Source organism: Camelus dromedarius, chromosome 27 (assembly GCF_036321535.1).
Source record: "Camelus dromedarius isolate mCamDro1 chromosome 27, mCamDro1.pat, whole genome shotgun sequence".
NCBI lineage: Eukaryota > Metazoa > Chordata > Mammalia > Artiodactyla > Camelidae > Camelus > Camelus dromedarius.
The window spans coordinates 17,892,807-17,916,509 of record NC_087462.1 but is presented as its reverse complement, the minus strand read 5'-3'; the positions used below and the strand labels follow the sequence as shown (position 1 = coordinate 17,916,509).

The following is a 23,703-nucleotide window of genomic DNA, read 5'->3' as shown; positions in this document are numbered from 1 at the left end:
TTTTTGGCAGTTGGGGTCAGCTGGAGGTAACACGGCCCATTGCAGGTAAATAGAAGCTTTGAGGGAGAGTGAATTGTTAGTAATTGTTATAAAAACTCAAAATCCCAACCAGGCTGTGTCCTCCTTGTTCTGGATGAGAGCATCCAGGCAGCTCTGTGGACCAAATGGACCAAAGGGGTAAGAGGATGAAGTTGGTATTGAACTCTAGGAATCTTTGTTACAAGCTCTCAAGGGAAGACAGGAGGCCAAGCACACTTGCCTCCGCTCATTCATGACACAGTTCAAATCCTCAGAAAGAGCCTCTGTGGGCCTAAGCATCTCCTTGGCCATTAGCAGTGTCACAGCTGGTATCTGGGAAGAAGACAACCACAATTTGTCATTTAAGGAAGTAGACCTGGGAGGAGCTGAAAGGGATTCGTCTTGCAGTGTTGTTTCATGGACCGAGATGCTTCTTTTAGAAGGGAATGTGAATTTTGTGTTGCATTCAGTTGTTCTCCCTCTGTTTAGGCTGAGAACCATTTTTGGATTGGGAAGGAAAGCCTTTGCCTCCCTTCCCCTCTAACACGCCTTCTCCCTGACTGATACACACACAGATGTGCAATACCCACACTTAAGCATTATTAGCAGTGGGGGAGCAGTCTTAGAATCCAAAAACCTCATCTCTTGCAGGGTCCACTGTCCTTTCCCCAGCCCACCTATGATGTCCCTCTTCCAGACTCAGAGTTCTGAGCCTTTCTGATGTGTTGTGTGACACAGTGACACCATGAAAGAACCTAGCCCTCTGACACTGCCACGGGGTGAATCCCATTTGAAAAGGTCTTTAGGCAGCTTCTTGGGGACCTGGGGGTGACTCCATGGTAGTACAAAGACCATGGAGTTTGGAATAGGGGCTTGATTTCAATCCAGACTTTGGCACTTGATAGCTGATTAATTTTGATAAGTCACCGAGCTTCAATTTCCTCATCTGCAAAATGGGCACAGTGATACCTATGACCCAGGGTTCTTGGGTACAACACCTGTCCATGAGAAGGACTGGCACACAACCTGCAGGTAGGCAGCTGCCCACTGCTTGGCAGCTACTGCCATTATGAGGAAATATAATGTTTTGTGTTATTTGGATCCGGCGCTAGACGGTACGGATGCTGGTCTGCTTGACCAGCATAATTTAGAAGAGGTCACGATAGCACCCAGCTGCACGCCGTGGCACAAAGAGCTAACGGTTAGAGATTACTCACTATACTTAAAGCACCAAGCTGCGTTACACACATTACTGTGTTCAGCTCTCACCACAGCTCTGTGATGTTGGTACTATTATCATAGCCGTTTTTTAGAAGAGAAAATTGAGGCTTGTTGAGGTTAGTGACTCACCCAAGATCACCCAACCAGTAAGTACTTGAACCCTGACATCTGGCTCCAGAGCCCAGCTGCATACCCAACACACTGGCTGCTGCGAGCACCAGAGCCTTCCTTGGGGCTACTTTGGAGGCTGAGCCAGGGAGATTCCAGTCGCAAGATTTGCCTTGTGTTCTGACCACTCAGTCTGAAGGAGTCCTTCTCCTGTCTTGAACATCTCCCCACGTGCCCATTGAATGAAGTCCCCATTCTTTGTTGCTTTTCCAGGCTTGCCAAATTCAGTCCCCATCAACCATGCTTTAATTGGTTCATTCTTTTATTCATTTTGTCAACATTCATTTGCTGAATAGCTCCTTTGTGTGATGACTATTAGTGATCATTATTTCCGTATACTGAGGTCATTTATGGAGTACTTACTAGCCCCTAGGCGCTGTCCTGGTGACTTTCACACATTGTCCAACGTACTCTTCAGACAACTGTGCATGGCAGACCTTATTACCACTCACTGCTTGTTACTACTTGACAATTGATGAAGCAAAGGCCATTAGGAGGTTAAATTGCCTAAGACCCCCCAAACTATGTTAGAGCCAGGATTCAAATCCTTCAAAGCCTTTCTCAACCCTTGACCCAGGAAGATGTCCTCCCTTTTCCATCTGTGGTAGCATCAGTTAGTCTTCTAGACTAGTGGTTCCCAAGCTTGGGCAGGCATCAGAATCACCAGAGGGCTTGTTAAAACCCAGATTGGTGAGCCCCACCCCCAGAGTTTCTGATTCAGTGGGTTGGGATGAGGCCCAAGAATGTGCATTTCTAACAAGTACCCAAGTGATACCACTGGTGCTGGCGAGGGGACCCCGCTTTGGGAACCACTGCTCTAGTCCAAGTTCTTTACATCTTTGTTGTAACTCGAGCATTACACAGTACAGAGTAGCTCCTGGATATGTATTTGTTATTTTGAATTGTTCAATTGCACATTCATTTTTGCTTTGTCCACCATGTTGTGCTTTTATTTCTAAGTGTGCACATTCTTAGACTTTGCCATTTAGGATTTAAACTCCTGGGGATCAGGAGTTCCACTTTATACTTTTCAGTACCTTTTGTGGAACCTTGCATACACTGGGTGTTAGGTAAATGTCAGCTGGTTGGTTGATGATCCAGAGACCAACCTCACTAAGACCCAAGTTGCAAGCCAGTTGAACTCTGGGAGTATAACTCTTGAGACAATTTCTAGATACCGAGAAGAGGGCCTGGTATATAGTTGGTGCTCAATAGTGTTTGTTGAATGAATATCACTAGTCTCTGTGGCTTTGTGGCCAATAGCCTGTGGCTCTACCTGCTATCTTTTTCCTTTATTCTTTTTTTCTCAGTGAAGCATTTTATTTTATTTTAACCATTTTAAAATTTATGTATATGTACTGTTCGCTATTTCTAAGAACATCTACTTGCTGTTTTAAGCCCAGTTGCAGCTTGGGAACTCAGCCTCAATGCATAGGTTGGTGGACGGAATTTCCCAGGGTTTTCAGTTCACCTACAGCAATGATTCTCAGTCCTAGCTGCATATTGGAATCACCTGGGGTACTTTAAAATGATGTGGATGCCTGATACCTACCCCCAGAGATTCTGATTTCAGTGCTCTGGAGCGTGACCTGGGCAGCAAGACTTGTAAATCTCTCCAGCTGATTCTAATGTGCAGCCAGCATTGGAAACCCTGACCTAGAGCATTTGGCTGCATCTCAGGGGCATTTACCATGGGCTGTGCCGTGTACGTGCACATGGGTGCACACGTGTAGAGAAGCACGAGGCCGGCCACTCCTATTTGAGTGGTGCAGAGTGAGCATCTCTGACTCTGGATGAGGCGTCAGGGATTGGAAATCAAACCTTGGGTAAAAGCTCAGCCAAGCCAGAGGGTACTTGAGAACATGGAGCATGCCTGCCTCCCTCTCCTATGGCCACTGTTGGCCGACTGCTGGTTGCCATGTCCCATGGCCGAGGGGCCTGTTTCAAGGCTGAAGGCAGGAGGTGGTGAGCTGAATGCAGGTGGTGTGGCCATTGCAAGGTCCTTTTGTTCCCCTTGGTTCAGAAAGGGCCGTCCTCCCAGGGGCTGAGGTGTGGGGCATTGCATTTGGCATCGTGCACTTTGGCGCAGAGTTTATTCTTGGGTTTCTCAGTGGAAATGCACACGGCTACTTGAGCCCCACGTGCTGGCTGAGAGCAATGCGAAAGGTCATGCCTGAGCCCCCACCCCAGCAGGTTGCTTGACTCAGCACAATCCTGGTGTAATTAGGCATGACAAGAAGGAAAAGGGGAAAGGGCTGGTGCTTACCGGCGTGCACGCAGCCCGGGGCCCCCAGGGACCAGGGGGATTCAGAAATGCCAGCTGTTCTCAATTTTATTGGAGCCAAGGTTTGGCTCACCTACAGCCAGCTCCATCATTTTGTCCCTGCACAGTTGGGGTGTTCTTCAGTATATCAGCAGGATCAAGTCTCCCAGAGAGATGGTTGGGTGAGTAATTCTCATTCCCTTCCCTTCCCTTCCCTTCCCTCATCTCAGTGTGGCCTCAGAAGCTGTGGGTGGGAGACGCAGTCACATTACTACTTTCAAATCACCCACTGCGGTGTGAGAAGTAGCTCTGAGTACAGCTCTATGCTGGGCGCTGGGGCGGGGACTGAGTCCTCAGACCTGATTTCTGTCCTAACAGAACTTTTACCCTAGGTAGGAGAGCTGCCCAGTGTAAAAGCTCACCTGGTGAACTTGATGACTTGAAGCTCGTCCGTCCCTTCAGGAACGGGAGAAGTGAGGCACAGAGAGAAGGGGCAGAGTGGGACCCTGAGTGTGTTCTTGTCGGCGCTTCCTCCAGCTCAGAGAGACTGTTGGCCTGGAGAGCTTGGTGGGCCTCTGCCCTGCTCCCACCCAGTTTCCTGCTGGTCTCCCTCTGTCCTCGCCTGCCTACCTTCCCCAGCACTGTGCTTATTTGTCCAACACTGCACTAGGACTCAGATCCCCCAGTGCGAAGCCCCGAAGGCTTTGCCTGCGGTCTCAGCTTCCTGAGCTCTACCCTGTGATGCTGTAGGCTCTATGGCTAAAGCTTTACTTCCAAAGCTTTCTTGCTTCTGATATGGTACTATTTTTAGCATCCTTCTCCAGTTATATGAGACTCTCCCACTGTTGTTTTCTTTTGATTTGTCCATCCATGCCCTTGTGTTTTCCACAGAGAGTATGTTGCAGTGAGACAGTCCCTGCAAAGTCCCTTGCTTGCTTCCTGAAACGATTTACCCCCTTGTGGTGCCCCACGTACCAACACCATGGCCCCAAGCCACGTCAGAGTGAACAAACCACAGACTGGAATTGCAGCCGTACAACAGAGAGGAGTCTTTAATTTGGGCTTAAAATAGCCCACAGCCTGAGAGTTTGAGGGATCAGGAGCAAGGTGTAATCTCAGGAATGGGTGTTGGGAGACCCACCCCAGGATGACTGAGCAGGGACTGTGGTCTGGGAGAAAGACAGACAGAGACGGTAGGAGTCTGAGATGGAGGCCCAGCAGCAAATTTAACATTGTCTTCTTGGATCTCTTTCATAATGGAAGAGTGAATGATGTGGCAATAAAAATACGTGGGACCTAGGCCTACTCCATCTGGAATGGAGTATCTGCCCCGCCTCCTTCCTCAAAAATCTCTACAGGTGTTGTTGTAATATTAGCTGTAATCGGGGCAGCCATGCTGCTACGCTCTTGGGTTACCATGCACATTACATGCCCCCGAGGTGCCATTCTCACTGTATATACTCTTGAGCAACGCCCCCTGGAGTTGTGTAAGCCATGACACTTGTAATAAGAAGAGGAAAGAGATATTGAGCACTTACGGGCTAGACATTCTTCTGTCCTCTTGACAAGAATAAACTTGCTTAATTCTCAACCCAATCCAAGGAGGAGGACACTGTATCTCCATTTTACAGATGAGGAAGTGGAGGCACAGTTTAAATAACTTCTCCAGGGTCGTGTCGCTAAGTCAGTGTACCAAGTGCGGAGTAAGCTTCCGTGTAACCCTAGTGCCCACACTTGACCTTGATGCCTTACCTTGCACGTTGCATGTGTGGTTTTTAGTCTTCTTATTATTGTGATTGCCGCCTGTCCTCACTTGGGCTCCTGTAACAAAATGCCACAGGCCGGGTAGCTTACACAGCAGAGGTTTATTTCTCACGGTTGTGCAGACTAGATGCCCAAGGTCAAGGTGCCAGTGTGGTGGAGTTCTGGTGAGGGCTCTCTTCCTGGCTCGCAGACGGCCACCTTCTCTCTGCGTCCTCACATAGTAAAGAAAGTGCTCTGGCATCTCTTCCTCTTCTAAGGACAGTAATCCCATCAGGGGGCTCCATCCGTGTGACATCATCTAAACCTAATTACCTCCCAAATGCCCTACTTCCAAATACCAACATGTGAATTTTTTGAGGGGCGCAAACATTCCATCGTAACACTGCCATTATCTTATTTTCAACCCTATTGGATAGATAAGTTCCTAGGTTAGAGGTCAACAAACATCTTCTGTGAAGGATCACATAGTAAATATTTAGGCTCTGAGGCCCGTACTGTCCAGTCGCAACAACTCAACTGCCCGAGTCGTGTGAAAGCAGCTACAGACGGTCTCTACGCAGACGAGCCTGGCTGTGTTCCAGGAAAACTATATTTATGGGTACTGAAATTTGAATTTCATATAATTTTTATGTGTCAAGAAATACGATTCATCTTTTGATTTTTTTCAACTATTAAAAAATATAAAAGCTATTCTTAGCTCATGGGCCATATAAAAACAGGTTGAGGGCTCCATTGGGCCTGTGGGACACAGTTTTCTGACCCCTATCCTGGAGGGCAGGGATGTCCGCCCCGGGATCTCCCTCGGTCCTGACTGTCAGTCTCCATCCACAGATGCTGATTGAATGAATTACTGTGCAGTAGGCTCTCCCAGGTACGCTGGCTGACTCAGGGGTACCACTGACTTTCAGAGCATGAGTTAGAAGTTTCTGTTTCTCAGAGCAAGGGATGGGAATGCAGGCATTGTCACTGTGGCTGAGAAGAGGGCAGGAGCCTCCCTTCATGGATGTTTGTAGGAGAGTGAAGAGAATTTTTTTTTCCTACACAAAGTGTAAGAATTTATCCTTCACATACAGACCTACAGAACGTGATTCATAATAGGAAACAGACTTCCTCTCAAAGATAAATGGAATGTCCCCCTCCTCCAAACTGAGAAGAGAATTGTTTCCTCTTTACAAAGGATACAAATTGGATTCTCAAAGGAATAATCAGAGAAGTTTTAAAAATTCTCATAATAAGCAAGGTACGGTTTCACGAATGATGAAAGGGAGGTTTGCCTTCCTTGGGTCTGGACATACAGGACTGGATGGAGAATCAGATGGGCCCTTCCTTCTTCCTGCCTAATTCCTGTCCCTTGGCATTTTATCAACACCAGATGGGCGAGAGTGGCTCCTGCCTGAGTGGGGTTGGTGGGCCCATCCGGGTCCCAGTGGCTCAGTGTGAATGAAGGCAGTCTCTTCTTCTTCCACACTCTCCTACAGTAGGTCCTCCTTTCCCCAGCCAAGCTTCCTGACAGCTGCAGTTCATTCTGGTCCGCGGGAGAGGGCATTACAGACGGGAGGCTTGCCTGAGCAAGGGCGTGGTGCCTGGGATGAGCCTGGTGAGTGCGGGGGACCTGCCTGGTTGGACTGGGCTATTTTGGGCTACACTTCCAGGCAGCCAGCCCCAAGGCTGAGGCCTGTTGCCTTGGTGAAGGTGGAGAACCAGCACCACCTATCTGGATGAAGCCAGCTGTGTGTTTGGCTGAATGCTGTCGGGCATGGATGCCCAGAGTTGATACAGGAGCAGGAATGGCTGGGAGAGGGAGACACTGCAGTCATTTCATCTGAAAGCCTTAACTCCCCCGTTTTTCCTGGGTCCTGGGGACGTAAATGGAAATCCTACACAGCTCTTGCCTTCTAGTTGCTCATCATAAAGTAGACAGATTCAGCTCCTTCAGTTCCCCAGGAGATAGAGGAACAAGAGCACGGAGCCCAGCAATCCAGCTCTCTCCTCCAGAACTGTCACCCTGTGGGTAATACTCAGAGGATGTTAACTGGGGCAAGTTACTTAAATGGAGATAATGGTAGTAGACACCTCATAGGACTGCGGTGAGGGCTCAAAGGGGATAGTGCCTGATACATGAAAACTCAATACATGGCAAAATCATTTTTTAAATAATAGCAATCAGATAATTATTATATTAATTACTCAAATAATTACATAATTATTTGATAATTAAGTAGTTGTATTATTATTCATAATTACTATTAGTATTTCCCAGCAGTAATAGTTTCCTGCCTTTGTACACCTCTTTTTTAATTTATAAAGCCCTTTCTCTTCCAGTACCTCATTTAATCAACTCAAAAGCCCTCCGAGGGTCAGCAAGCGCTATTAACCCATTTGCAGATGAGCAAAGGGGCTTTCCCCGAACTCTGCAGTAAGTCATTATGGAGCCAGATTGGGAGCCCTGATGCCACAGCTCCTGGTTTGGTTGTCACCAATAACTGTGTCATTCTGCCTTCTCACAGGGGTCTGGGGCCATGTCAGTAGTGCCCAGATACGTAGCAAGTGTTCTCTGCTCTTCAGGAGCGGATTGCCTAGTTGAAATTTGAAGAGCCTCAGTCTCAGAAATGGAAAGTCGACCTACGAGTGGGAGCCACTTTTGCTGCCTCCGGCAAGAGAAGGCAGGCCAGAAATCCACCAGCCAGGAGTCTTATATGACGCCATCAGATGGCACCTAGAATTTTCTTGTGCTTAACCTGCAAAGACCTGTCTCTGATTTCCTGCATGTCACTCAGCAGATTCTCTCCATGTGTGAAATGAGCAGTGGAGCCAGCTCCCTGGTGGATGGTGTCAGCTCCAAGTTGCATCACAGCCCCCCCACCCCTCCACTCCTCTTCGCAACAGACCTTAACATTATTCTGTGATTACTTTGCATCATCCTTTCCAAATGTGCATCAAATTAAAGAGTTATTAGGGCATGGCAGGACATGTTTATGGGGAAGAATTTCCTTTAAAGTCACAGCTCAGCCTGAACTCACTTTATTAGTGTTTATACAAAGTATGTAGTCCGTTCTGATGCAATCCATGTTTATATTCGTGGGGCAATCATTGCATTCCTTGGGCTGCTCCTTCCTGCTTTCTTAAAGCGATTACCGCACCTGTATTAAAAGTTAATGTGTGTGTATTCTGTGGCTGGTCGGGCTTGGAGACGTGCACCGTTCAGAGAATGACGCTTAACCACGACGCGTCCGGCCAACAGCATAGACTTGGAAGCGGTGAGGGCACAAGTAGACAAGAGGAGGGGCTCCTTCAGGCCACCTGGGCCCCCTCGTGAGCACTTCCTTGTCATTCACCTCCGTCGTGGGTATTTTGTGGCCCTAGGGAGTATGACATTGTGTTGTTTGCTCAGGATGCTCTCAACTTCTTCTTGTTTTCTTAATATAATTATTAATGGCAGTCCCTTTGACTCACAAAAGCATTCAAGTTTGGATGATAGTCTACGTGGTGCCCAGGTTTCCCGCTATAAATGAAACATAGGCATCCACTTTGGCTCTCAAGCCGTTGTCAACAAAGGGCAGATGTAACTCAGTTAAAACTGTCGATAAAGAGCTCAAGTTCAGATCATTCAGTCATTCAACAGATGTTTATTTGTGCCTTTTATCTACCAGACATTGTGCTGAACCCTGAGGACTCAAACATAAATAAGATACAGCCCTGACCCCCAAGAAGCTGGAGTTTATTGGTTTAGCTAAAATGTGGGGTATGTTATGAAAATTCTCTGATTAGATCACTTCATTTTGTCTTCCGTCCTTCAGGACTCCAGATTTATTTCTTGTTAGTCGATTGTTAACGTTCTCAGGCCCTGACACGTGACTGCCTGGACATAAATGCTCATTTGGTACTTAGCAGCTTGTGGCCGCAGATGGGGTCTCAGTCTCCCTGTGCCTCTGTTCATCCATAAAGTGGGACTGATAACAGCATTGACCCTGTGGGCTGATTGTGAAGATGACAAGAGGTCCTGAATGTGAATGCTTAGGGTGTGCTTGGCACACGCTAAACACGCAACACATGCTGGCTCTTGCATAATAATTACTCATTCTGCAGTCATTTATTTAGACCCTCGTAGGGGCTGGCTGCAGCTTTTGTACCTCTGTTGACTAGAACTTAGGCAACGTTCTTAAAGAAAAAAAATAATAAAAGCATATTTTAAGGTAAGGTGTGTTAATGAAGTTCAAAGCATGTGAACATTATCGTGGGGGATAATTCAGGGTCACTGAGATTCTGACCCTGAGGGATCAACCAGTTTATTTTTCTCCTTTTAAAGTTGGGGGAGGTAGCTTTTCCAAGGTCACGCTCTGAGTTAGAAACCGAATGTGGTGAAAGACCGTGGAGACTTGACTTCTAGCCCGTTCTTTCCCACTTTGCCATATCACCATGTGTATTGGTCAGTATAGACAAGGCTGTTTGCAGGAACAAATGAATCCAGATATATCCATGGCAAAACGCAATAAAACTGTATTGCTTCTTCATATCTGGGTAGCAGTGGGTGGCCTGTGCTCTACACAGTCACTCAGGAACCCAGGCTCCTTCCGACTTGGGATGCCACCGTTTTTGACATGCGGCCCACACATGTCAAGAAAAACATGAGAAGGGAAGTGAATGTCATATTGTGTGGGATATTTTATGGCCTTGCCTGGAAATGGCATGTGTCACTTCCATCCACGTTCCTTTAAGCAGATCAGTCACATGGTCCCACCCAGACACAAGGGGTGCGGGGAAATTGAATCTTGCTGTTTACTTAGGAGAATGAAATTGTTTGGTTAACACGTAGCACTGTCCCGGCCATACCATGTGCCTGACATTTCTTGCCACGTTTCCCGAGGCTGACTCCGGTCTCTTCTGAGACGTGTGTTTCTCCCAGGGATTTGCAGAGCCGTTTTTCCCCTGTGCTCTCTGTTGCAGTGTGGGAGGGGTTTTGAGAACAGACCTTCTGGGAAGAGTCTGAGGTGTCTGGGCATGATACACTGGGGCATAAAGGGGGACGGACCCCTTTCAGTTGACAGTCATCACCTGGAGGTTATTGCTCAGAAGGGAAGAAGTTGCCTTAAAGTGTCACAGGACTAATTTGGGAAGGATTTTTTTTTTTTTTCCTGAGAATGAGGTTTGAGGTGTCCTGGGGTGTGGGGAGAGATCTCTGTGGATGCTTCATGGAAAGAAAACATGCCTGGGTGGACTAGGGAGACCTGGGGGAAGAGCTATGGATGAGAACCGGTGCCCCTTCAAGGTTAGTTAAGCACCAAGGTCCCATCCACCCTTTCTACATCTTACTTGTGCTCGCATTTTAAATGATTAATAATCAGCAAATTCATGGTGATAGTCACTTGTTGAGTATTTGCTGTGTGACCAGCCTGATGCTAGAATCACTTTATCATCTCGTTTAATCCTCATAACATCCTAGGAGGGAGGTTCTGTTATTATACCCAATTTACAGATGAGGCAACAGAAGCTTAGGGATGCGTTAAGTAACTTGCCTGAAATCACACTGCTATTTGCTAAGATCTGAGCCCAGGCTGTCTGACTCCAGGACCTGCTTTTAAGCATTATGCTCTGGAGCAGGGATCTCAAATTGGAATGCAGGTAAGGACCACACAGGTGACATAAGCAGATGAATGTGACTGACAAATATCAGAGCATATGCGTTGTCCAAGCGTCTTAACTGCAGTTTACACTGGCCACGAAGGCCCAGGGCTATCACATCATCTGACTTCCGGGAGACAAACCAGAATTCCAGATTCGTATGTGAAATGCTCTCCAATTGGCAATTAATTTACAAATGTTAAAGTCATACTGAGGACCAGACTAAACATGTCTGCAGGCCAGACGGGGCCCACGGGCTCCCAGTTTGCAATTTCTACTCTACTACCTCCAGCAAAGAGCAAGATGTGCCCAGGTGTGCCCCTTTCCTGCCGAAGGATGAAGCTGAACAGAGCAAGGCAGGGGCCGCAGGAAGCCCTCCTGGTGCGAGGAGAGGGAGAGCGGAGCCCCCGTGCTCCCCCCTCCTCCCTGCAGGGCCCTCACATCCACCGCAGCATCCATGCATCCACCGCTGCATCCGCACATCCAGGTTGCTTCTCTTTCTGGCCCATTCTCCTCCCTGCAGGTAGCTATCTGCACGGCGCTGGCTGCAAACGTTTGCAGGTGTAAAATTATATATGCGAGAGTGTTGCCAAGCCAGAAACTTAGCCCAGGGAGGGTTAGCTCCCGAACAACTGAGGTAGTGTGAAGCCAGTTTTTAAAATCAGATGCAGCCATTTCTCTCCCAAATGCGTGTACGTGTTTTTAAACTTGCATGTGGTTATGTAACTGATGAGAATGAAGTGCAAAAGTCGGAGAATAATTGAATCACGCCTCCTGTTGTGTGAGTCGGGAGAGGTAAAGCAGGAGGTGGCAGCTCTGTGAGGGTGATCCGCAAGGAAACACGGCTGTCTGTGACCCGGTGGGATGACAATTTGACGGTTCTTTGACACGCCGTTTTCTCTCTTCCATCAGGGAGGCTGGATGGATGGCACTAGGTCCTCTGGACCCGGAGAGGAAGCAAAGGACACCCGTTAGGGTAGGACAGTCTGAGCAGTTCCTGAGAAGTGCCCTTGGGCTCGTCAGGGAATGCTTTCTTTTGGCCGGATTTCCACTCAAGACTTTAGCTCTGCTGGTCACTTTAGCAGTAGGGAGACTCATTTCAACTGAACCAACTTTTTTAACACTTTTTTTTTTGAGGCAGGGAGGGTGGGTGTATTAGTAATACCTATTTACTGTGGGAAACGTTGACAATACTAATGAGCAAATGTGACGTGCTTAAAAAAAACGAAACAAAACAAAACTTCACACAAGATCCAAAGAAAACGAGTGTATGTTTCTCCAGGCGTCTCCAAGGGGCCTCACTTCGCACAAGGTGTCTGGGAGGAAGCGAGGGGAGTCGAGTCTGTGGTCTTGGCTCCCACGGAGCTGCAAGCTCCTTTGGGAGACGGAGGCAAACACACAGGAAACCAGCAGCAGCACACGAGGTGGCAGGAGACGTGATGAAAGGCCAGAATGAGTTGTGCAGAGGCTAAGTGATGCAGAAGTTCAGAAGTTCAGAGCAGGGAGAGATGAGCGTAGGATGGAGAGGCTGGGAGCGCTGCGGAGAGCAGGGGTGGGAGGCGTCCCGAACCCTGGGAAGAGGGCGTGTCAGTTTCCTGGAGCAGCCGTAACAAAATACGGCAAACTGGGTGGCTTCAGTATACTCTGTCATGGTCTGCGGGCTAAGGTCTGAAATCGAGGAATCGGTAAGGCTGTGCTCGCTCTGAAATCTATAGGGGAGAGTCCTTCCTGGCCTCTTCCCAGCTCCTGGTGGTGGCCCGTAATCCTTGGTGGTCCTCGGCTTGTAACTCCCTCACTCCAGTCTCAGCTCCGCCGTCTCATGGTGTCCTCTCTGTGTGTCTCCATCTCCTCATCTTATAAGGACTCAAGTCATCCTGGATTAGGGCCCACCCTAATAGCCTCTTTTCACCTGATGACACCTGCAAGGACCCTTTATCCAGCTAAAACCACATTCACAAGTACTGGGACTGAGGACTTCAGCATGTCTTTGGGGGGAACACAACCCATAACAGAGCGCTAGGATTTGGATGGGGAGAGGAGGTTGAGGGCCTTCGAGGCCAGCAAATTGCAGGAACGTAGCAGGTGTCCACGGAGTGCCTAGCCTGGTTGCTGATCTGATGGGTGCGCAGTAAATGTCTGCAGACCGGAAGAAGTGAGAATTAAGTGAGGCAGGCTGAAGCAGCGATGAGAACCACCTGGCTGCAGTGCTGTTGCTCTGTGAGGGAAAATGGCACTTGAGAGGAGATGAATCTGGTTGTAGGGGGCAGGTTTGATGTCAGGGAAGGAGACCGAGGGCCATGAGATCAGTCACGTCCCTGCTTGACCCCTTCCATGGTTCTGGTTGCCTTCCGTGGCCTTGGAGGCTGCCCCGTGGGTGCTCCGCAGTCTGGGTGCCACCAGCCTCGGCATCCCATTTGATGCCGTTCTGCTCCAGTCACCTGGACCTCCTTTCTGGAGCTTAGGCCTTCCAAGTGCTTTCTCTGTTCAGAAAGTCTTTGTGTCTCTGTTCCTCCAGTTATAAATTTCTCCCTTCAGCCTGTCCTTTCTGGCTCCTTTTCGTTTGAGTCTTGGACCAAATATCTCTAAGAGAGGCCCCTCCTGGGCACCCTTAGCTGGTACCCCAGCTTCCTCCCACCCCCACCTTTATTCTCTTCACCTCGCCCTGGAATGATTTCTTGGCTGTTCCCTTGCAGCCTGTAGTTCTGCTGTTTGTCTGTGGTTGCCTGTGTCCCGCTCTGCTAGTTTTCTGTTACCCCCCAACAGTCTTATCACAAACTTGGCAGCTTAAAGCAACTCCTATTTATCACCTCCCAGTTAGCTGGGGGCCTCTGCCTCAGGGTCTCCCAGAGCTGCAATACAGCTGTTGGTTGGGGCTGTCATCTCATCTGAAGGCTCTACTGGGGACAGATCCACTTCCAAACTCTCGAGCCTGTCGGCAGAACTCAGCCCCGTGCAGCCTGTTAGACTGAGGGCTCCGGGCTCCTGCTGGTGGTCCCCAGGTCCTCGCTGGCCATCAGTGGAGGCTGCCCTTAGTCCTTTGCCTGACTGGCCTCCCTCACAGGCTGCTTGCCTCCTCACCGGTAGCCAGGGAAGAGCCCCCAGCAAGACAGGGAGTACGGTCATATGTCATCACAGAAGGGGCCGCCTTGACAGGCCTTCGCAGTCTTATATGGATGAGAAGCCAGTGAGCAGGTCCTGCCTGTGCCCAGGGAGAGGGGATCACCCAAGGGTGCTAGTTAACACCAGGAGGCAGGGATTGTGGAGGCCGCCCTAGAAATTGTCCGTCTCTCTCTCCAAGACCATAAAACTTCCCCTAAAGGGAAGTTTCGCTTTTGTGCGGTTGTTCAACACCCTATCCCGAGCCACAAGCACAGTGCCAGGTTCAGAGTAGGTGTTTAATACAGGCGTGTCGCAGGAAGAAAGGAAGGATTCAAGGGAAAGAGACAGAGAGGAAGGAAGTCACGAAGGAAGGAGCGGAGTGACCTGCTTTCCCCTACAACAGCCAGGACAGCCAAACTGCTTGCATTTATCCTAAGGCGATGCCTCTGGCTTTTTCTACATGCCGTTTCTTTTACCAGAATCCTTCTTTTCCCTCTCACGTATTCCATGCCAACCAACCTGGCTGTGTCCAAGTCATTCTTGAGGTCTCAATGAAAATGTTACTATTTTGTGGAAGCCTCTCGTGACCTCTAAACCCTGATTACTCAGTCCTCTTTTTTTTTCAGATGTTCCCATAAGCTTTCATTTATACATAACCCTGGTGCAGTATAGAGCAAGAGTCTGTACACCACAGCCTCAAGCCAAATCCAGCCTTCATCCTGTTTTGTAAAGTTTTATTGGAGCACAGCCACTCCCTTCAGTTTGTGTATTGTCTATGGCAGCTTTCATGCTCCGAACCAAAGTTGAATTGTTGCAACAGAAAATATGGCTGGCCAAATCTAAATTATCTATTATCTGGCCCTTTAAAGAGAAAGTTTGCCAACCCCTAGTGTAGAATGCTTACACAGTCTGTGATATTTGACCCTTTATTTCTTTCTTTCCGCTAATCTCTGAGTTGCTTAAGGACAAGAGACCATGCCCGTCTTGTTTACCCCCGTTTCCCAGCATATAGAACAGAACCTAAATGGTAATGGACAAGATATGTTTGTTGAATGAATGAATGATAAAAACTCAAGTAATGATTATTCCAGGAGGGTCAGTTTACAAAGGGACTATTTCAGAGGTGTGGGTGTGGCTCAGGGAACCAGGACCAGAAGCATTAGAACTATTACCATCCCTGAACTAGAAAAGAGACAAGGAGGCAGAGTTTGCGGGCGGGAAGTGGTCAGTCATGAAGAGGAGCTGTGACCTTTGGTGGTGACACTGCTGACCTGGGTGACCTCTCAGGGCAGGAACCAGGAGCACGGTGCCCTCCCTCTCTCTGCTCCTTCCTCCCATCTCCCGTACAAGTCGAAGAGCAGCAGAAGGGTCCATTCAGGTGAGCCTCCCAGCGTGTGGGAAAAGGTGAATAACTGAAACTGACGCCAAAGCCCCCTCACCAGCTTCCTCTGGTTTGATTGGAATCTCTTCTCTGCTGGTTGTAAACAAGGAGTCAGAATAGACAAGAAGCCTTTCTGGCCCCTCCCTACCCCTTTCCTGAGCAGGATTGCCCAAATCAGGCTATAGGATCTTGATATGAGGGCATCACACCATCTGAAGGCTTGTTCAGGAGCTCACTGTCCCCGTCCTCAGACCCTTCACTTCTCTGTGATCCCTGCCGTGGCCCCTGCTGTCACCACACCTCCACACGCACTTCTTTCCCATCTGCTCCAGGGGTCTTCTCCTCGAATTCCTGCTCTTACCGCTCGCTCAAATCTCTGATCGCCCACTCTCCACGGAATCTAGACCACATCTCTTAACATTTAATTTTGCATATTCTTACATTGTTCCCTAAGTATCTCGTAAGTCTTCGTCCATCTCCTCAACTAGACTGCAAGCTCAAGGTACCTGACGAAAAGGACCAAACCGTCATTTTTAAGCCCGCTTTGTTCTGGTCCCCCAAATATGAGAATTTTGAACCTCAAAATTGTGAAGACTTTATAGATCATGTGTCCAGTCTCCTACCCATCAGACCCTAGGCATCACGCCCAACGAAAGCCAGCTACTAATCTCCACTGTATATGCCTGTAATAGGGAACTACTGTGTTGTAAGGCAGCCCTTACAAATTCGCCAAATGTCGAGACCTCGTCTTTCCTGAAATCCGGAAGGCAGCAGTCTGTATACGCGGGGGCAGGTGGTCGTTAAGTCTGACCTGAACTGATAGTGCGGCCTCTAGCTCTGCACCTTTCACTATCACAGATAAACATCTTTTGTGAAGCCAGTCCTAATCTGCAGCTCTGCAGCCTCTCCCTACCGGCTGTTGGCTGTGGGCGAAAACACACCGCTCCAAATGCTGTTTACAAAGTAATTCTTCGCAAACTTTATCTCTTGAGCCTCATGGCCATCCTGGACAGCTGGTATTTTTGGTCGTACTTTACGAAAGTCTCAACAATACCAACAGCCGGGACTCAGTAGAGTTAAGTGACTTTCCCAAAGTCTCATAGCTACGAAGTGAGGAAGTGGGGACTCAAATCCACATCTTATGGGTTTGCAGTTGAAGCCCTTTTCTCCCTGCCACGCCATGCTGCTTCCCTGGGGGTGGTTTTTTGCCCATCCCCCTTCCTGGATGTGCCACGGCAAAAAGAAAATTTTGCAAGAATGCCTCAGAATGAGTCAAAAGAAGGATGAATGTACACGTGCCAAGATAGGGACAGCGGCCAGCCCTAGAGCATTTTTGTTTCATTTTTTCCAATGTTGTTCTGAATTGCACTTCCTCCCCACCCCACCCAAGGTGTCAAGCAGATGTGAAAACACCACAGAGCTCCCAGTCACAGCATTGGTTTATGATTCACTGACTGGGATGGGGAAAAATAATGCCGGAGTTTACCATGGTGACGCCTGTTTGCGAGGAGGCAACATGGTAGAAGATGAGCAGCGTGGCAGAAAACAGACATAGGCAAACACAGCAAGAAGGCGCTTTCCCCTGGAGTCTGTGGAAGGGCTCAGCGCTCCCACCGGCTCAGTCCTCCCTGGGATAAAAATGTGCCAGCTTGGCTGGAGTGGGCGGGCAGCAGAGCCACTAGGAGTAGCCCTTCGCTTTCTTTTAAGACGTATGAAGGGAAATTCTATTCTGTTCTGTTCCATCCTATTTATTCATTTATTTTTCCTGCAGTCATTGGTTCCCTCGATGCAGTAGAAAATGCTTAGCTCTAATTGTAGATGGGCAGCATGATGTGATGGTTAAAAACACGGCCTCTGCATTCAAAGAGCCCAGGTTCAAATCCCAGCCTTGCCGTTTACTGCTTGTGTGACCTCATGGCAGGCTGCTTTCCTGATGAAACCTTCTAAGCTAGGGTGGGAATGAGGGAAACTGAGCTTCAGCGTCCTCGTGTGAAAAATGGGGCAGTAGTAGTACCTGCCACATACGATTGCTGTCCGGATTAGAGAGAATAGAAGTTCTTGGCACAGTGCCTGGTGCATAGTTTGGGCCCAGCAAATACCAGCTGTTATGAAGGCGGATCTTCAGTATCTTTGTCTGTTGAAGAAATATTGTAATACCTACCTTTCAGAACTGTTGCAAAGAAAGGGGGAAAACACACACAAAAAAGGGATGGAAAGCTCCTGACTCAAAGATACTGCATTTATCAATATAGACTGCTCTAACAAATAGTCCCCAAATTTCAGTGGCTTAAGAGGTGTTTCTGGAATGTGTCTGAGTCTAATGTGAGCAAATGGGCCACAGGAGAGGGAAGGTCTCTGTTCCACACAGTCATTCATGGACTCAGGCTCTTTGTGTCTGCCATCCTTGGGGTCCTCCACTGGATCTACGGAATCCAGCCCAAGACGAGGGAAAAGAAAGACTATGGAGGATTGGGCAGGAAGTTTTATGGATCAGACCTGAAGGTGCCATGTATTGCTTCCGCTCGTGTTGCAGTGATGAAAACTCAGTCACATGGTTGCAAGGGAAGCTGGGAAATGTAGCTGATCTATGTGCACCAGACAGAGAAGAACGGTCTGGTGGGCAGCTTGCCTGTCTCTGCCCCCAGTGTTCAGTGCGTGGTAACCACAGTGTGTGATTCCTAATGTAACACCATGGTGATGCCCATGGCACCCTAAGCCCCACTTAGAGGGCAGCCCTAATTACAGTCTTCACTTCTCGGAGCCTGAGAGAAGGGTCCGTTCTCCCCTCGTCCCTAGAATGACATGGGGGCCTTTGGCCCCTGTGAGCCATCCTTGACCATAATGACAGGACTCAGGGTCTCCAGAGTGGCAGGCAAGCCTCCAAAAGGATATGCTGTTGGGAGTCATGTGAATGCAGTTCCAGTGTTAATGGTAAATTAACATTCAGACATTACATATTTCTCTTGTATCGTTCTATTGTTGCAAAACGAATCACTCCAGAACTTAATGGCTTAAGACACACACTTACTTTAGTATTGTCTTGCATGATTTCTGTGGGCAGGAATTCAAGAGTGACTCAGCTGGGTGATCTGGCTCAGAGCTTCTCATAAGTCATGGTCAGGTGGTAGCTGGGGCTGCAATCTCAAAGGTGTCTGCACTTATGCACCTGACCTCTGGGCTGGAAAGACTCAGACAGCCAGGGCTGGACCAGCTGGGGCTCCTCAAGCATCTCTCCGTCTCTCTGGTGCCTTCACATGATCCAGGGGAGACTTCACACCTTCTGATTTTCTCGGATGGAAGTGCCGGGCTCTGAGAAAGAGCCAGGCAGTCACTTACTGCCTCCTCTTATCCAGCCTCAGAAGTTCTGCAGCATCACTGCTGTCTTATCCTGTTTGTCCAAGCAGTCACAAAGGCCTGTTCAGGTTCAAGGGAAAGGGGCATAGAATCCATCTCTTGAGGGCAGGTGCATCAAAGAAATCATCTGTAGACGTGTTTTAAAATCGGCCCACTTCCCCACCCCACATCTAGACGTGGTAATGGCCTCCCCATCTAGGATCACCCTAGTTGGGATCATTCATGCCTGCACATGGTTCAGAACTTGTACTGGGCTGAAATAGACTGATTTCCCACAAGGACAAAGCTGAAGGTCGAGAAGTCCAGCTAAAGGTCCAGAGGAGCCCGGACTGGGATGGTGGGGCTGGGGGAGGGAGGGCCACATGAGGAGGTGCAGCCTCTTCTCAGTGGCAATTTCATTAGTTCCCATTTTCAGCCAAGCAAGTTGACAATCCAGGCTCTGTGCTCCTCACCGTTCCTAGGTCTGCAAGTGGGAGAGGGTTATGCAAAGCATGGAGGCTTAGAGAAATCAAGTTCCTCTAACTCAGCTAGGAGTTGGGGATGGGACAGAGATTTAAACCCTGACCTGTGTCACCTCAAAGCCCATGTGCTCCCTGACCTCCCTGGCAGTGTGTATAGGGTAGGGGTGGGGGTGGGTGGCAGGCAGATAACACAGCTCTCTCTGCACCCAGGTACCACGGAATTAGAAATGCTGCAAGGGAGAGGCAGTGGGAGGGGACCGCCCTGGGCGCTGTCACTCTATTTACCAGCCACACGATGCACTCCACTTTTTGCCTATAGGAAGATAGCACACCAACAGTCTCTTGGGGAAATCCCGGGACTCATCTCTCAGGCTCTTGGTGCACTGAAATTTCAGAGCGGAGTTTTTGCAGGGGAGGGTGGGAGGGATGGGAGGATGCAGTTCAGCTAATGATAGTAACGGCAGCTGCCATGATTGAGTATTCAGCAAGTGCCTGATAAGCACTGTGTACACATCATCTCATTTAACCCTGATAAAAACTCTTGGGGTCAAGATTGTCACCCTCATTTTGTCAATGGAGAAACTGAGCCTCGGAGATAAAATGAATGGCCCTTAAGTCACTCAGTAGGTAGCAGGGCAGGGATTCAAACTCAGGGCTGCTTCCTCCGTCTGAAGCTCAGCCTCCCAAACACGGGCTCTGTGGCTGGGGCAACCCCACAGTCCCCACCCGACCCCCTGCCCCCAAGTCCACAGCATTTCAGCAGCACACTTTGTGCCCCTTCGTAAATAAATATTAATTGGAAATGTGGGTGCCACGGCCAGTAGCACAAGCTGCCAAGATACCACGCTGTGTCCTAGTAATTAAGCCCTTAGCTGCATCATCGTATTCGCAGTTATCAGGGCCCCCAAACATCCACCTCAATTGAGATGGGAGGTGAGAAGGAACTCGGGGTGATTATGAGCACACACAGAATCCTGTCTATGCACTGATGTTCAATCCTTGCACGAACAGACTTTCTTTATTTCCCTGTGTAGTTTTTGCTCTTCCTTTACCAGCACTCAGCATAATGTGAGAAGTCTAAACACTGCCCCCCTCCATCACAGGCTGGTTAAGAACCAGCTTTGCTATTTTAGGTAGTGGAAAACTGGATGGAGAAGGGGAGGTGATTCCTTGGTGGGTTGACTGAAGGACTCACTTGATGTTTATTTCAGTATGATTTTTGAAATCAGGAGAGTAATTCTTCTTCAAATTTGATTTTCCTTATACAAAGTGCTAGAATCTGAACATTGTTTCCCTTTTCATTTTATGACAGTTGAGAACTCACAGGTCTTTCTGAGGCAGAACTGTAGGATGGCAACTTTAGGACCTGACTAGGACAACCAGAGAAAGAGTGAACATATGGGTGGAGACCCGTCATTGGGAAAATGGTCTCTTAGAACCTAAGTGTTCTGGAGGAAAGCAAAGCCAATTTACAGACACCTTGTTGAAACTTCAAGTTGGGCAAAAACCCTGAAAAGTTTCTCATCGGGAAGGCATGATAAGTAGAAATTAATTGTTGGGCTGCCATTGTTAAGAACTGTAACATACCATTCACTGTCTTTTTTTTTTCTTTCTTTTTTTTTTTTGCATCCAGTCTTCTTAGATAATTTTAGTGAGCACAATATGTATACAGTTGTTCACAGGCTCATTCTTGACTTTGGTTTTCTACCACCCAAGGTTCTCCCTGACACTGATACCACCTATAATACTTTGAGTTTTTCCGTGGCAAATTCTTATCTATGTGGCCATCTTCAGGAGCTTCAGCCTATAAGTTGGGGCAGGAGTAATCCATGTAGCTGTCTTTACCTGTTGTATAAGATTGCTCTGTGCCAGGCACATGTTCTCCTATGATGAGCTGTGTAGTTAAATGAGATATGGCCTTTGTCTTCCGAGAGTTTGCAAACTAGAGCTGAAAAATAGACAAGTACCTCGGTGGGTACCAAAGTCAGTCAAGATTCTTTTGGTTTCAGGGGATAGAAAATTCAACTCAAACTGATTTAGGACAAAATATAAGGGAGATGGGATAGACTGGCTCACATAATCCCAAAATACAGAGATAGCTGGCTTCAGGCATGGGTGGATCCACCTACTGTTTTCATCTCCTGGCTTTGGGAAATTCTCTCTTCATGGTGGCAAGATGGCTTCTGGCAATCCTGAACAGCTTAGCAACTCCAGTGGAGAGAAAGCTATTGGGAATTTGAGTCATGTTTGCATTCCTGAAACAATCACTGTGGTTCAAGGGAGTGAAAATGCTTATAATCCTGACTTGGATCAGGTGCCCATCCTTAGAGCTGGGGAGAGGGGTCAGCCCCACTTGTATGGTATAATCTGAGACCTGAGGGTGGGGAGCTTTCAAAGAGAAATTTGTCATCTGAAGAAGGGGCAACAGAAGCCAAGCAGCTGAATATACCAGGGCCCTACTGTGTGCATAATGGCTAGCTTATTCCATACAGTGTCCTTAAGGTTGGTTGGCAGCTCTAGAGGATACCATTAATCACTGAAATTGCCTTCTCCTTGTCAAGCAACGTCCCTCCCGTCCAAGTCAGTCTGGATTGAATAGACCATAAGTGTAACCTGCAAAAATCTGACCCGAATTTATTCTCCATTGCAGGGACCTGGACAGAAATAATATCACCAGGATCACCAAGATGGACTTCGCCGGACTCAGGAACCTCCGAGTCTTGTAAGTAGCACGTGGCTCTCTGATGCATCTTCTCTTTCAGCTCTTTAGCCCTGTGAAAATGTTCCACTGCCCTGACCTCACACCCCCAAGCACTGGGCACCAGGAATCCACCCTTCTGCAGCAGAAAGCCCTTCATCGGTACATCCAGGTTTTCCCAGCTCTCTCATGCTGTGTCTCCATGCTGCTGGCTGGGCCAGACCGATGGGAGAAGTCAGTTCCGGTGACAGGGAGAACAGAAGGTTAGACACAAATAAATCAACATGCCCGGCTTCTAGGATGACAGCAGAGTCAGGCTGACTCACCATGCTTCCCTTCCATAGAGATTATAATTTCTTCTCCAGCCTGTGCATTAAATGAGCAATCAGGACAAAAGTTATTTATCTTGTTGCTTAGTGGAAAGGAGGGGAGGAAGGAGGGAGAGAGTCAGACAGGGTCAGAGCCCTTGCTGAACTCCTGCAGCTGTGCGCAGACAGGTAGCACAATTTGAGCTGGGCTTCGATGCCACCGGGCAGCAAGATATATCAGGTTTCACTGCTAAATATGGAGCACTTTTACCCATCCCTAAGTCCCAGAGATAAGCCGCCCAAGTGCTTATCTACCGATGCATCTCAGACATTCAGAGGAACAAGAGAAGAGCGATTGGACCCTCTTTGCTTCTTCACTCAGAAGTTGATTTTGACCCATAAGTGTGGCTCCGTAAGTCTGGCCACTGCCTTGGTGTTTGTTGTGTCGCGGAATTTTGGCTGGCAAATTTTTACTAGAAGGTAGCAGCAGAAGTCTTGGTATTGGAAGCCACTTTCTTCTTTCTACTAATAGTCCTTTCTAATACAGTGAGTGTTATTTTAGGGACTGGAAATACTAGGTTCTGGTCCTGACTCGGAATTAACTGCCCATGTGACAGACCTTGGGCAAATCACTGTACCCCCTTGGGCCTCAGTTTTCTCATCCGTAAGACAGGGAGTGAATAGTACCTTAGTTTCCTAGGGCTGCTGTACCCCGATACCACAGACGGGGTGGCTTAAAGAACAGAAACTTACTGTCCCACAGTTCTGGAGACCAGAAGCCCCAAATCAAGATGTCGGCAGGGTTGGTCCCTTCTGAGGGCTGTGAGGGAAGGGTCTGGCCCAGGCCTCTCTTCTGGAGGCCTCAGGGATTCCTCGGGTTTTTGATGGTTGTCTTTTCCCTGGGTCGCTCTCTCCACGTTATCTTCCCTCTACACGTGTCTGTCTCTGTGTCTGAATTTTTCCTTTTTATAAGGACTCCAGTCATACTGGGTTAGGGCACATTCATTTTACCTTGATTACCTCAGTTAAGACCCTGTCTCCAACTGAGGTCGCATTCTGATACATTGGGAGTTAAGGTTTCAACACATGAATTTTGGGGGGAGAGGGGCATGCCATTTGAGCCGTAACAAATAGAGGTCCTCATGCATATAATGCTGCATGGTTTGGACATTTTCATGAACAGCCTGTTTATTCTCACTGGAACCTGTGGAACATTACGTATATCGCCTTGTTTTCCTGATGGAGAAGTAGATATGGTAATGATGATGATGAAAGCTGACATATAGATGGTGCCTTCCACAGACCAAGCTCTGCTGTGTCATTATTAACTCCTCTCTGCCCAGAGGAAA

At 48.3% G+C, this 23,703-nt stretch overlaps 1 protein-coding gene across 3 annotated transcripts in view; it reads left to right on the top strand.

Annotated features, from left to right (window-relative positions):
* The window catches only part of SLIT3 (slit guidance ligand 3), a 610,825-nt gene that overhangs the window by 47,000 nt on the left and 540,122 nt on the right, over positions 1-23,703 (top strand). For all 3 annotated transcript variants that reach the window (XM_064480085.1, XM_031438258.2, XM_064480086.1), the window contains exon 2: positions 21,999-22,070. In XM_064480085.1, the coding sequence (XP_064336155.1) occupies positions 22,036-22,070 (35 nt within the window). In that variant the 5' untranslated portion in view covers positions 21,999-22,035. The remainder of the gene's footprint in view (positions 1-21,998; positions 22,071-23,703) is intronic.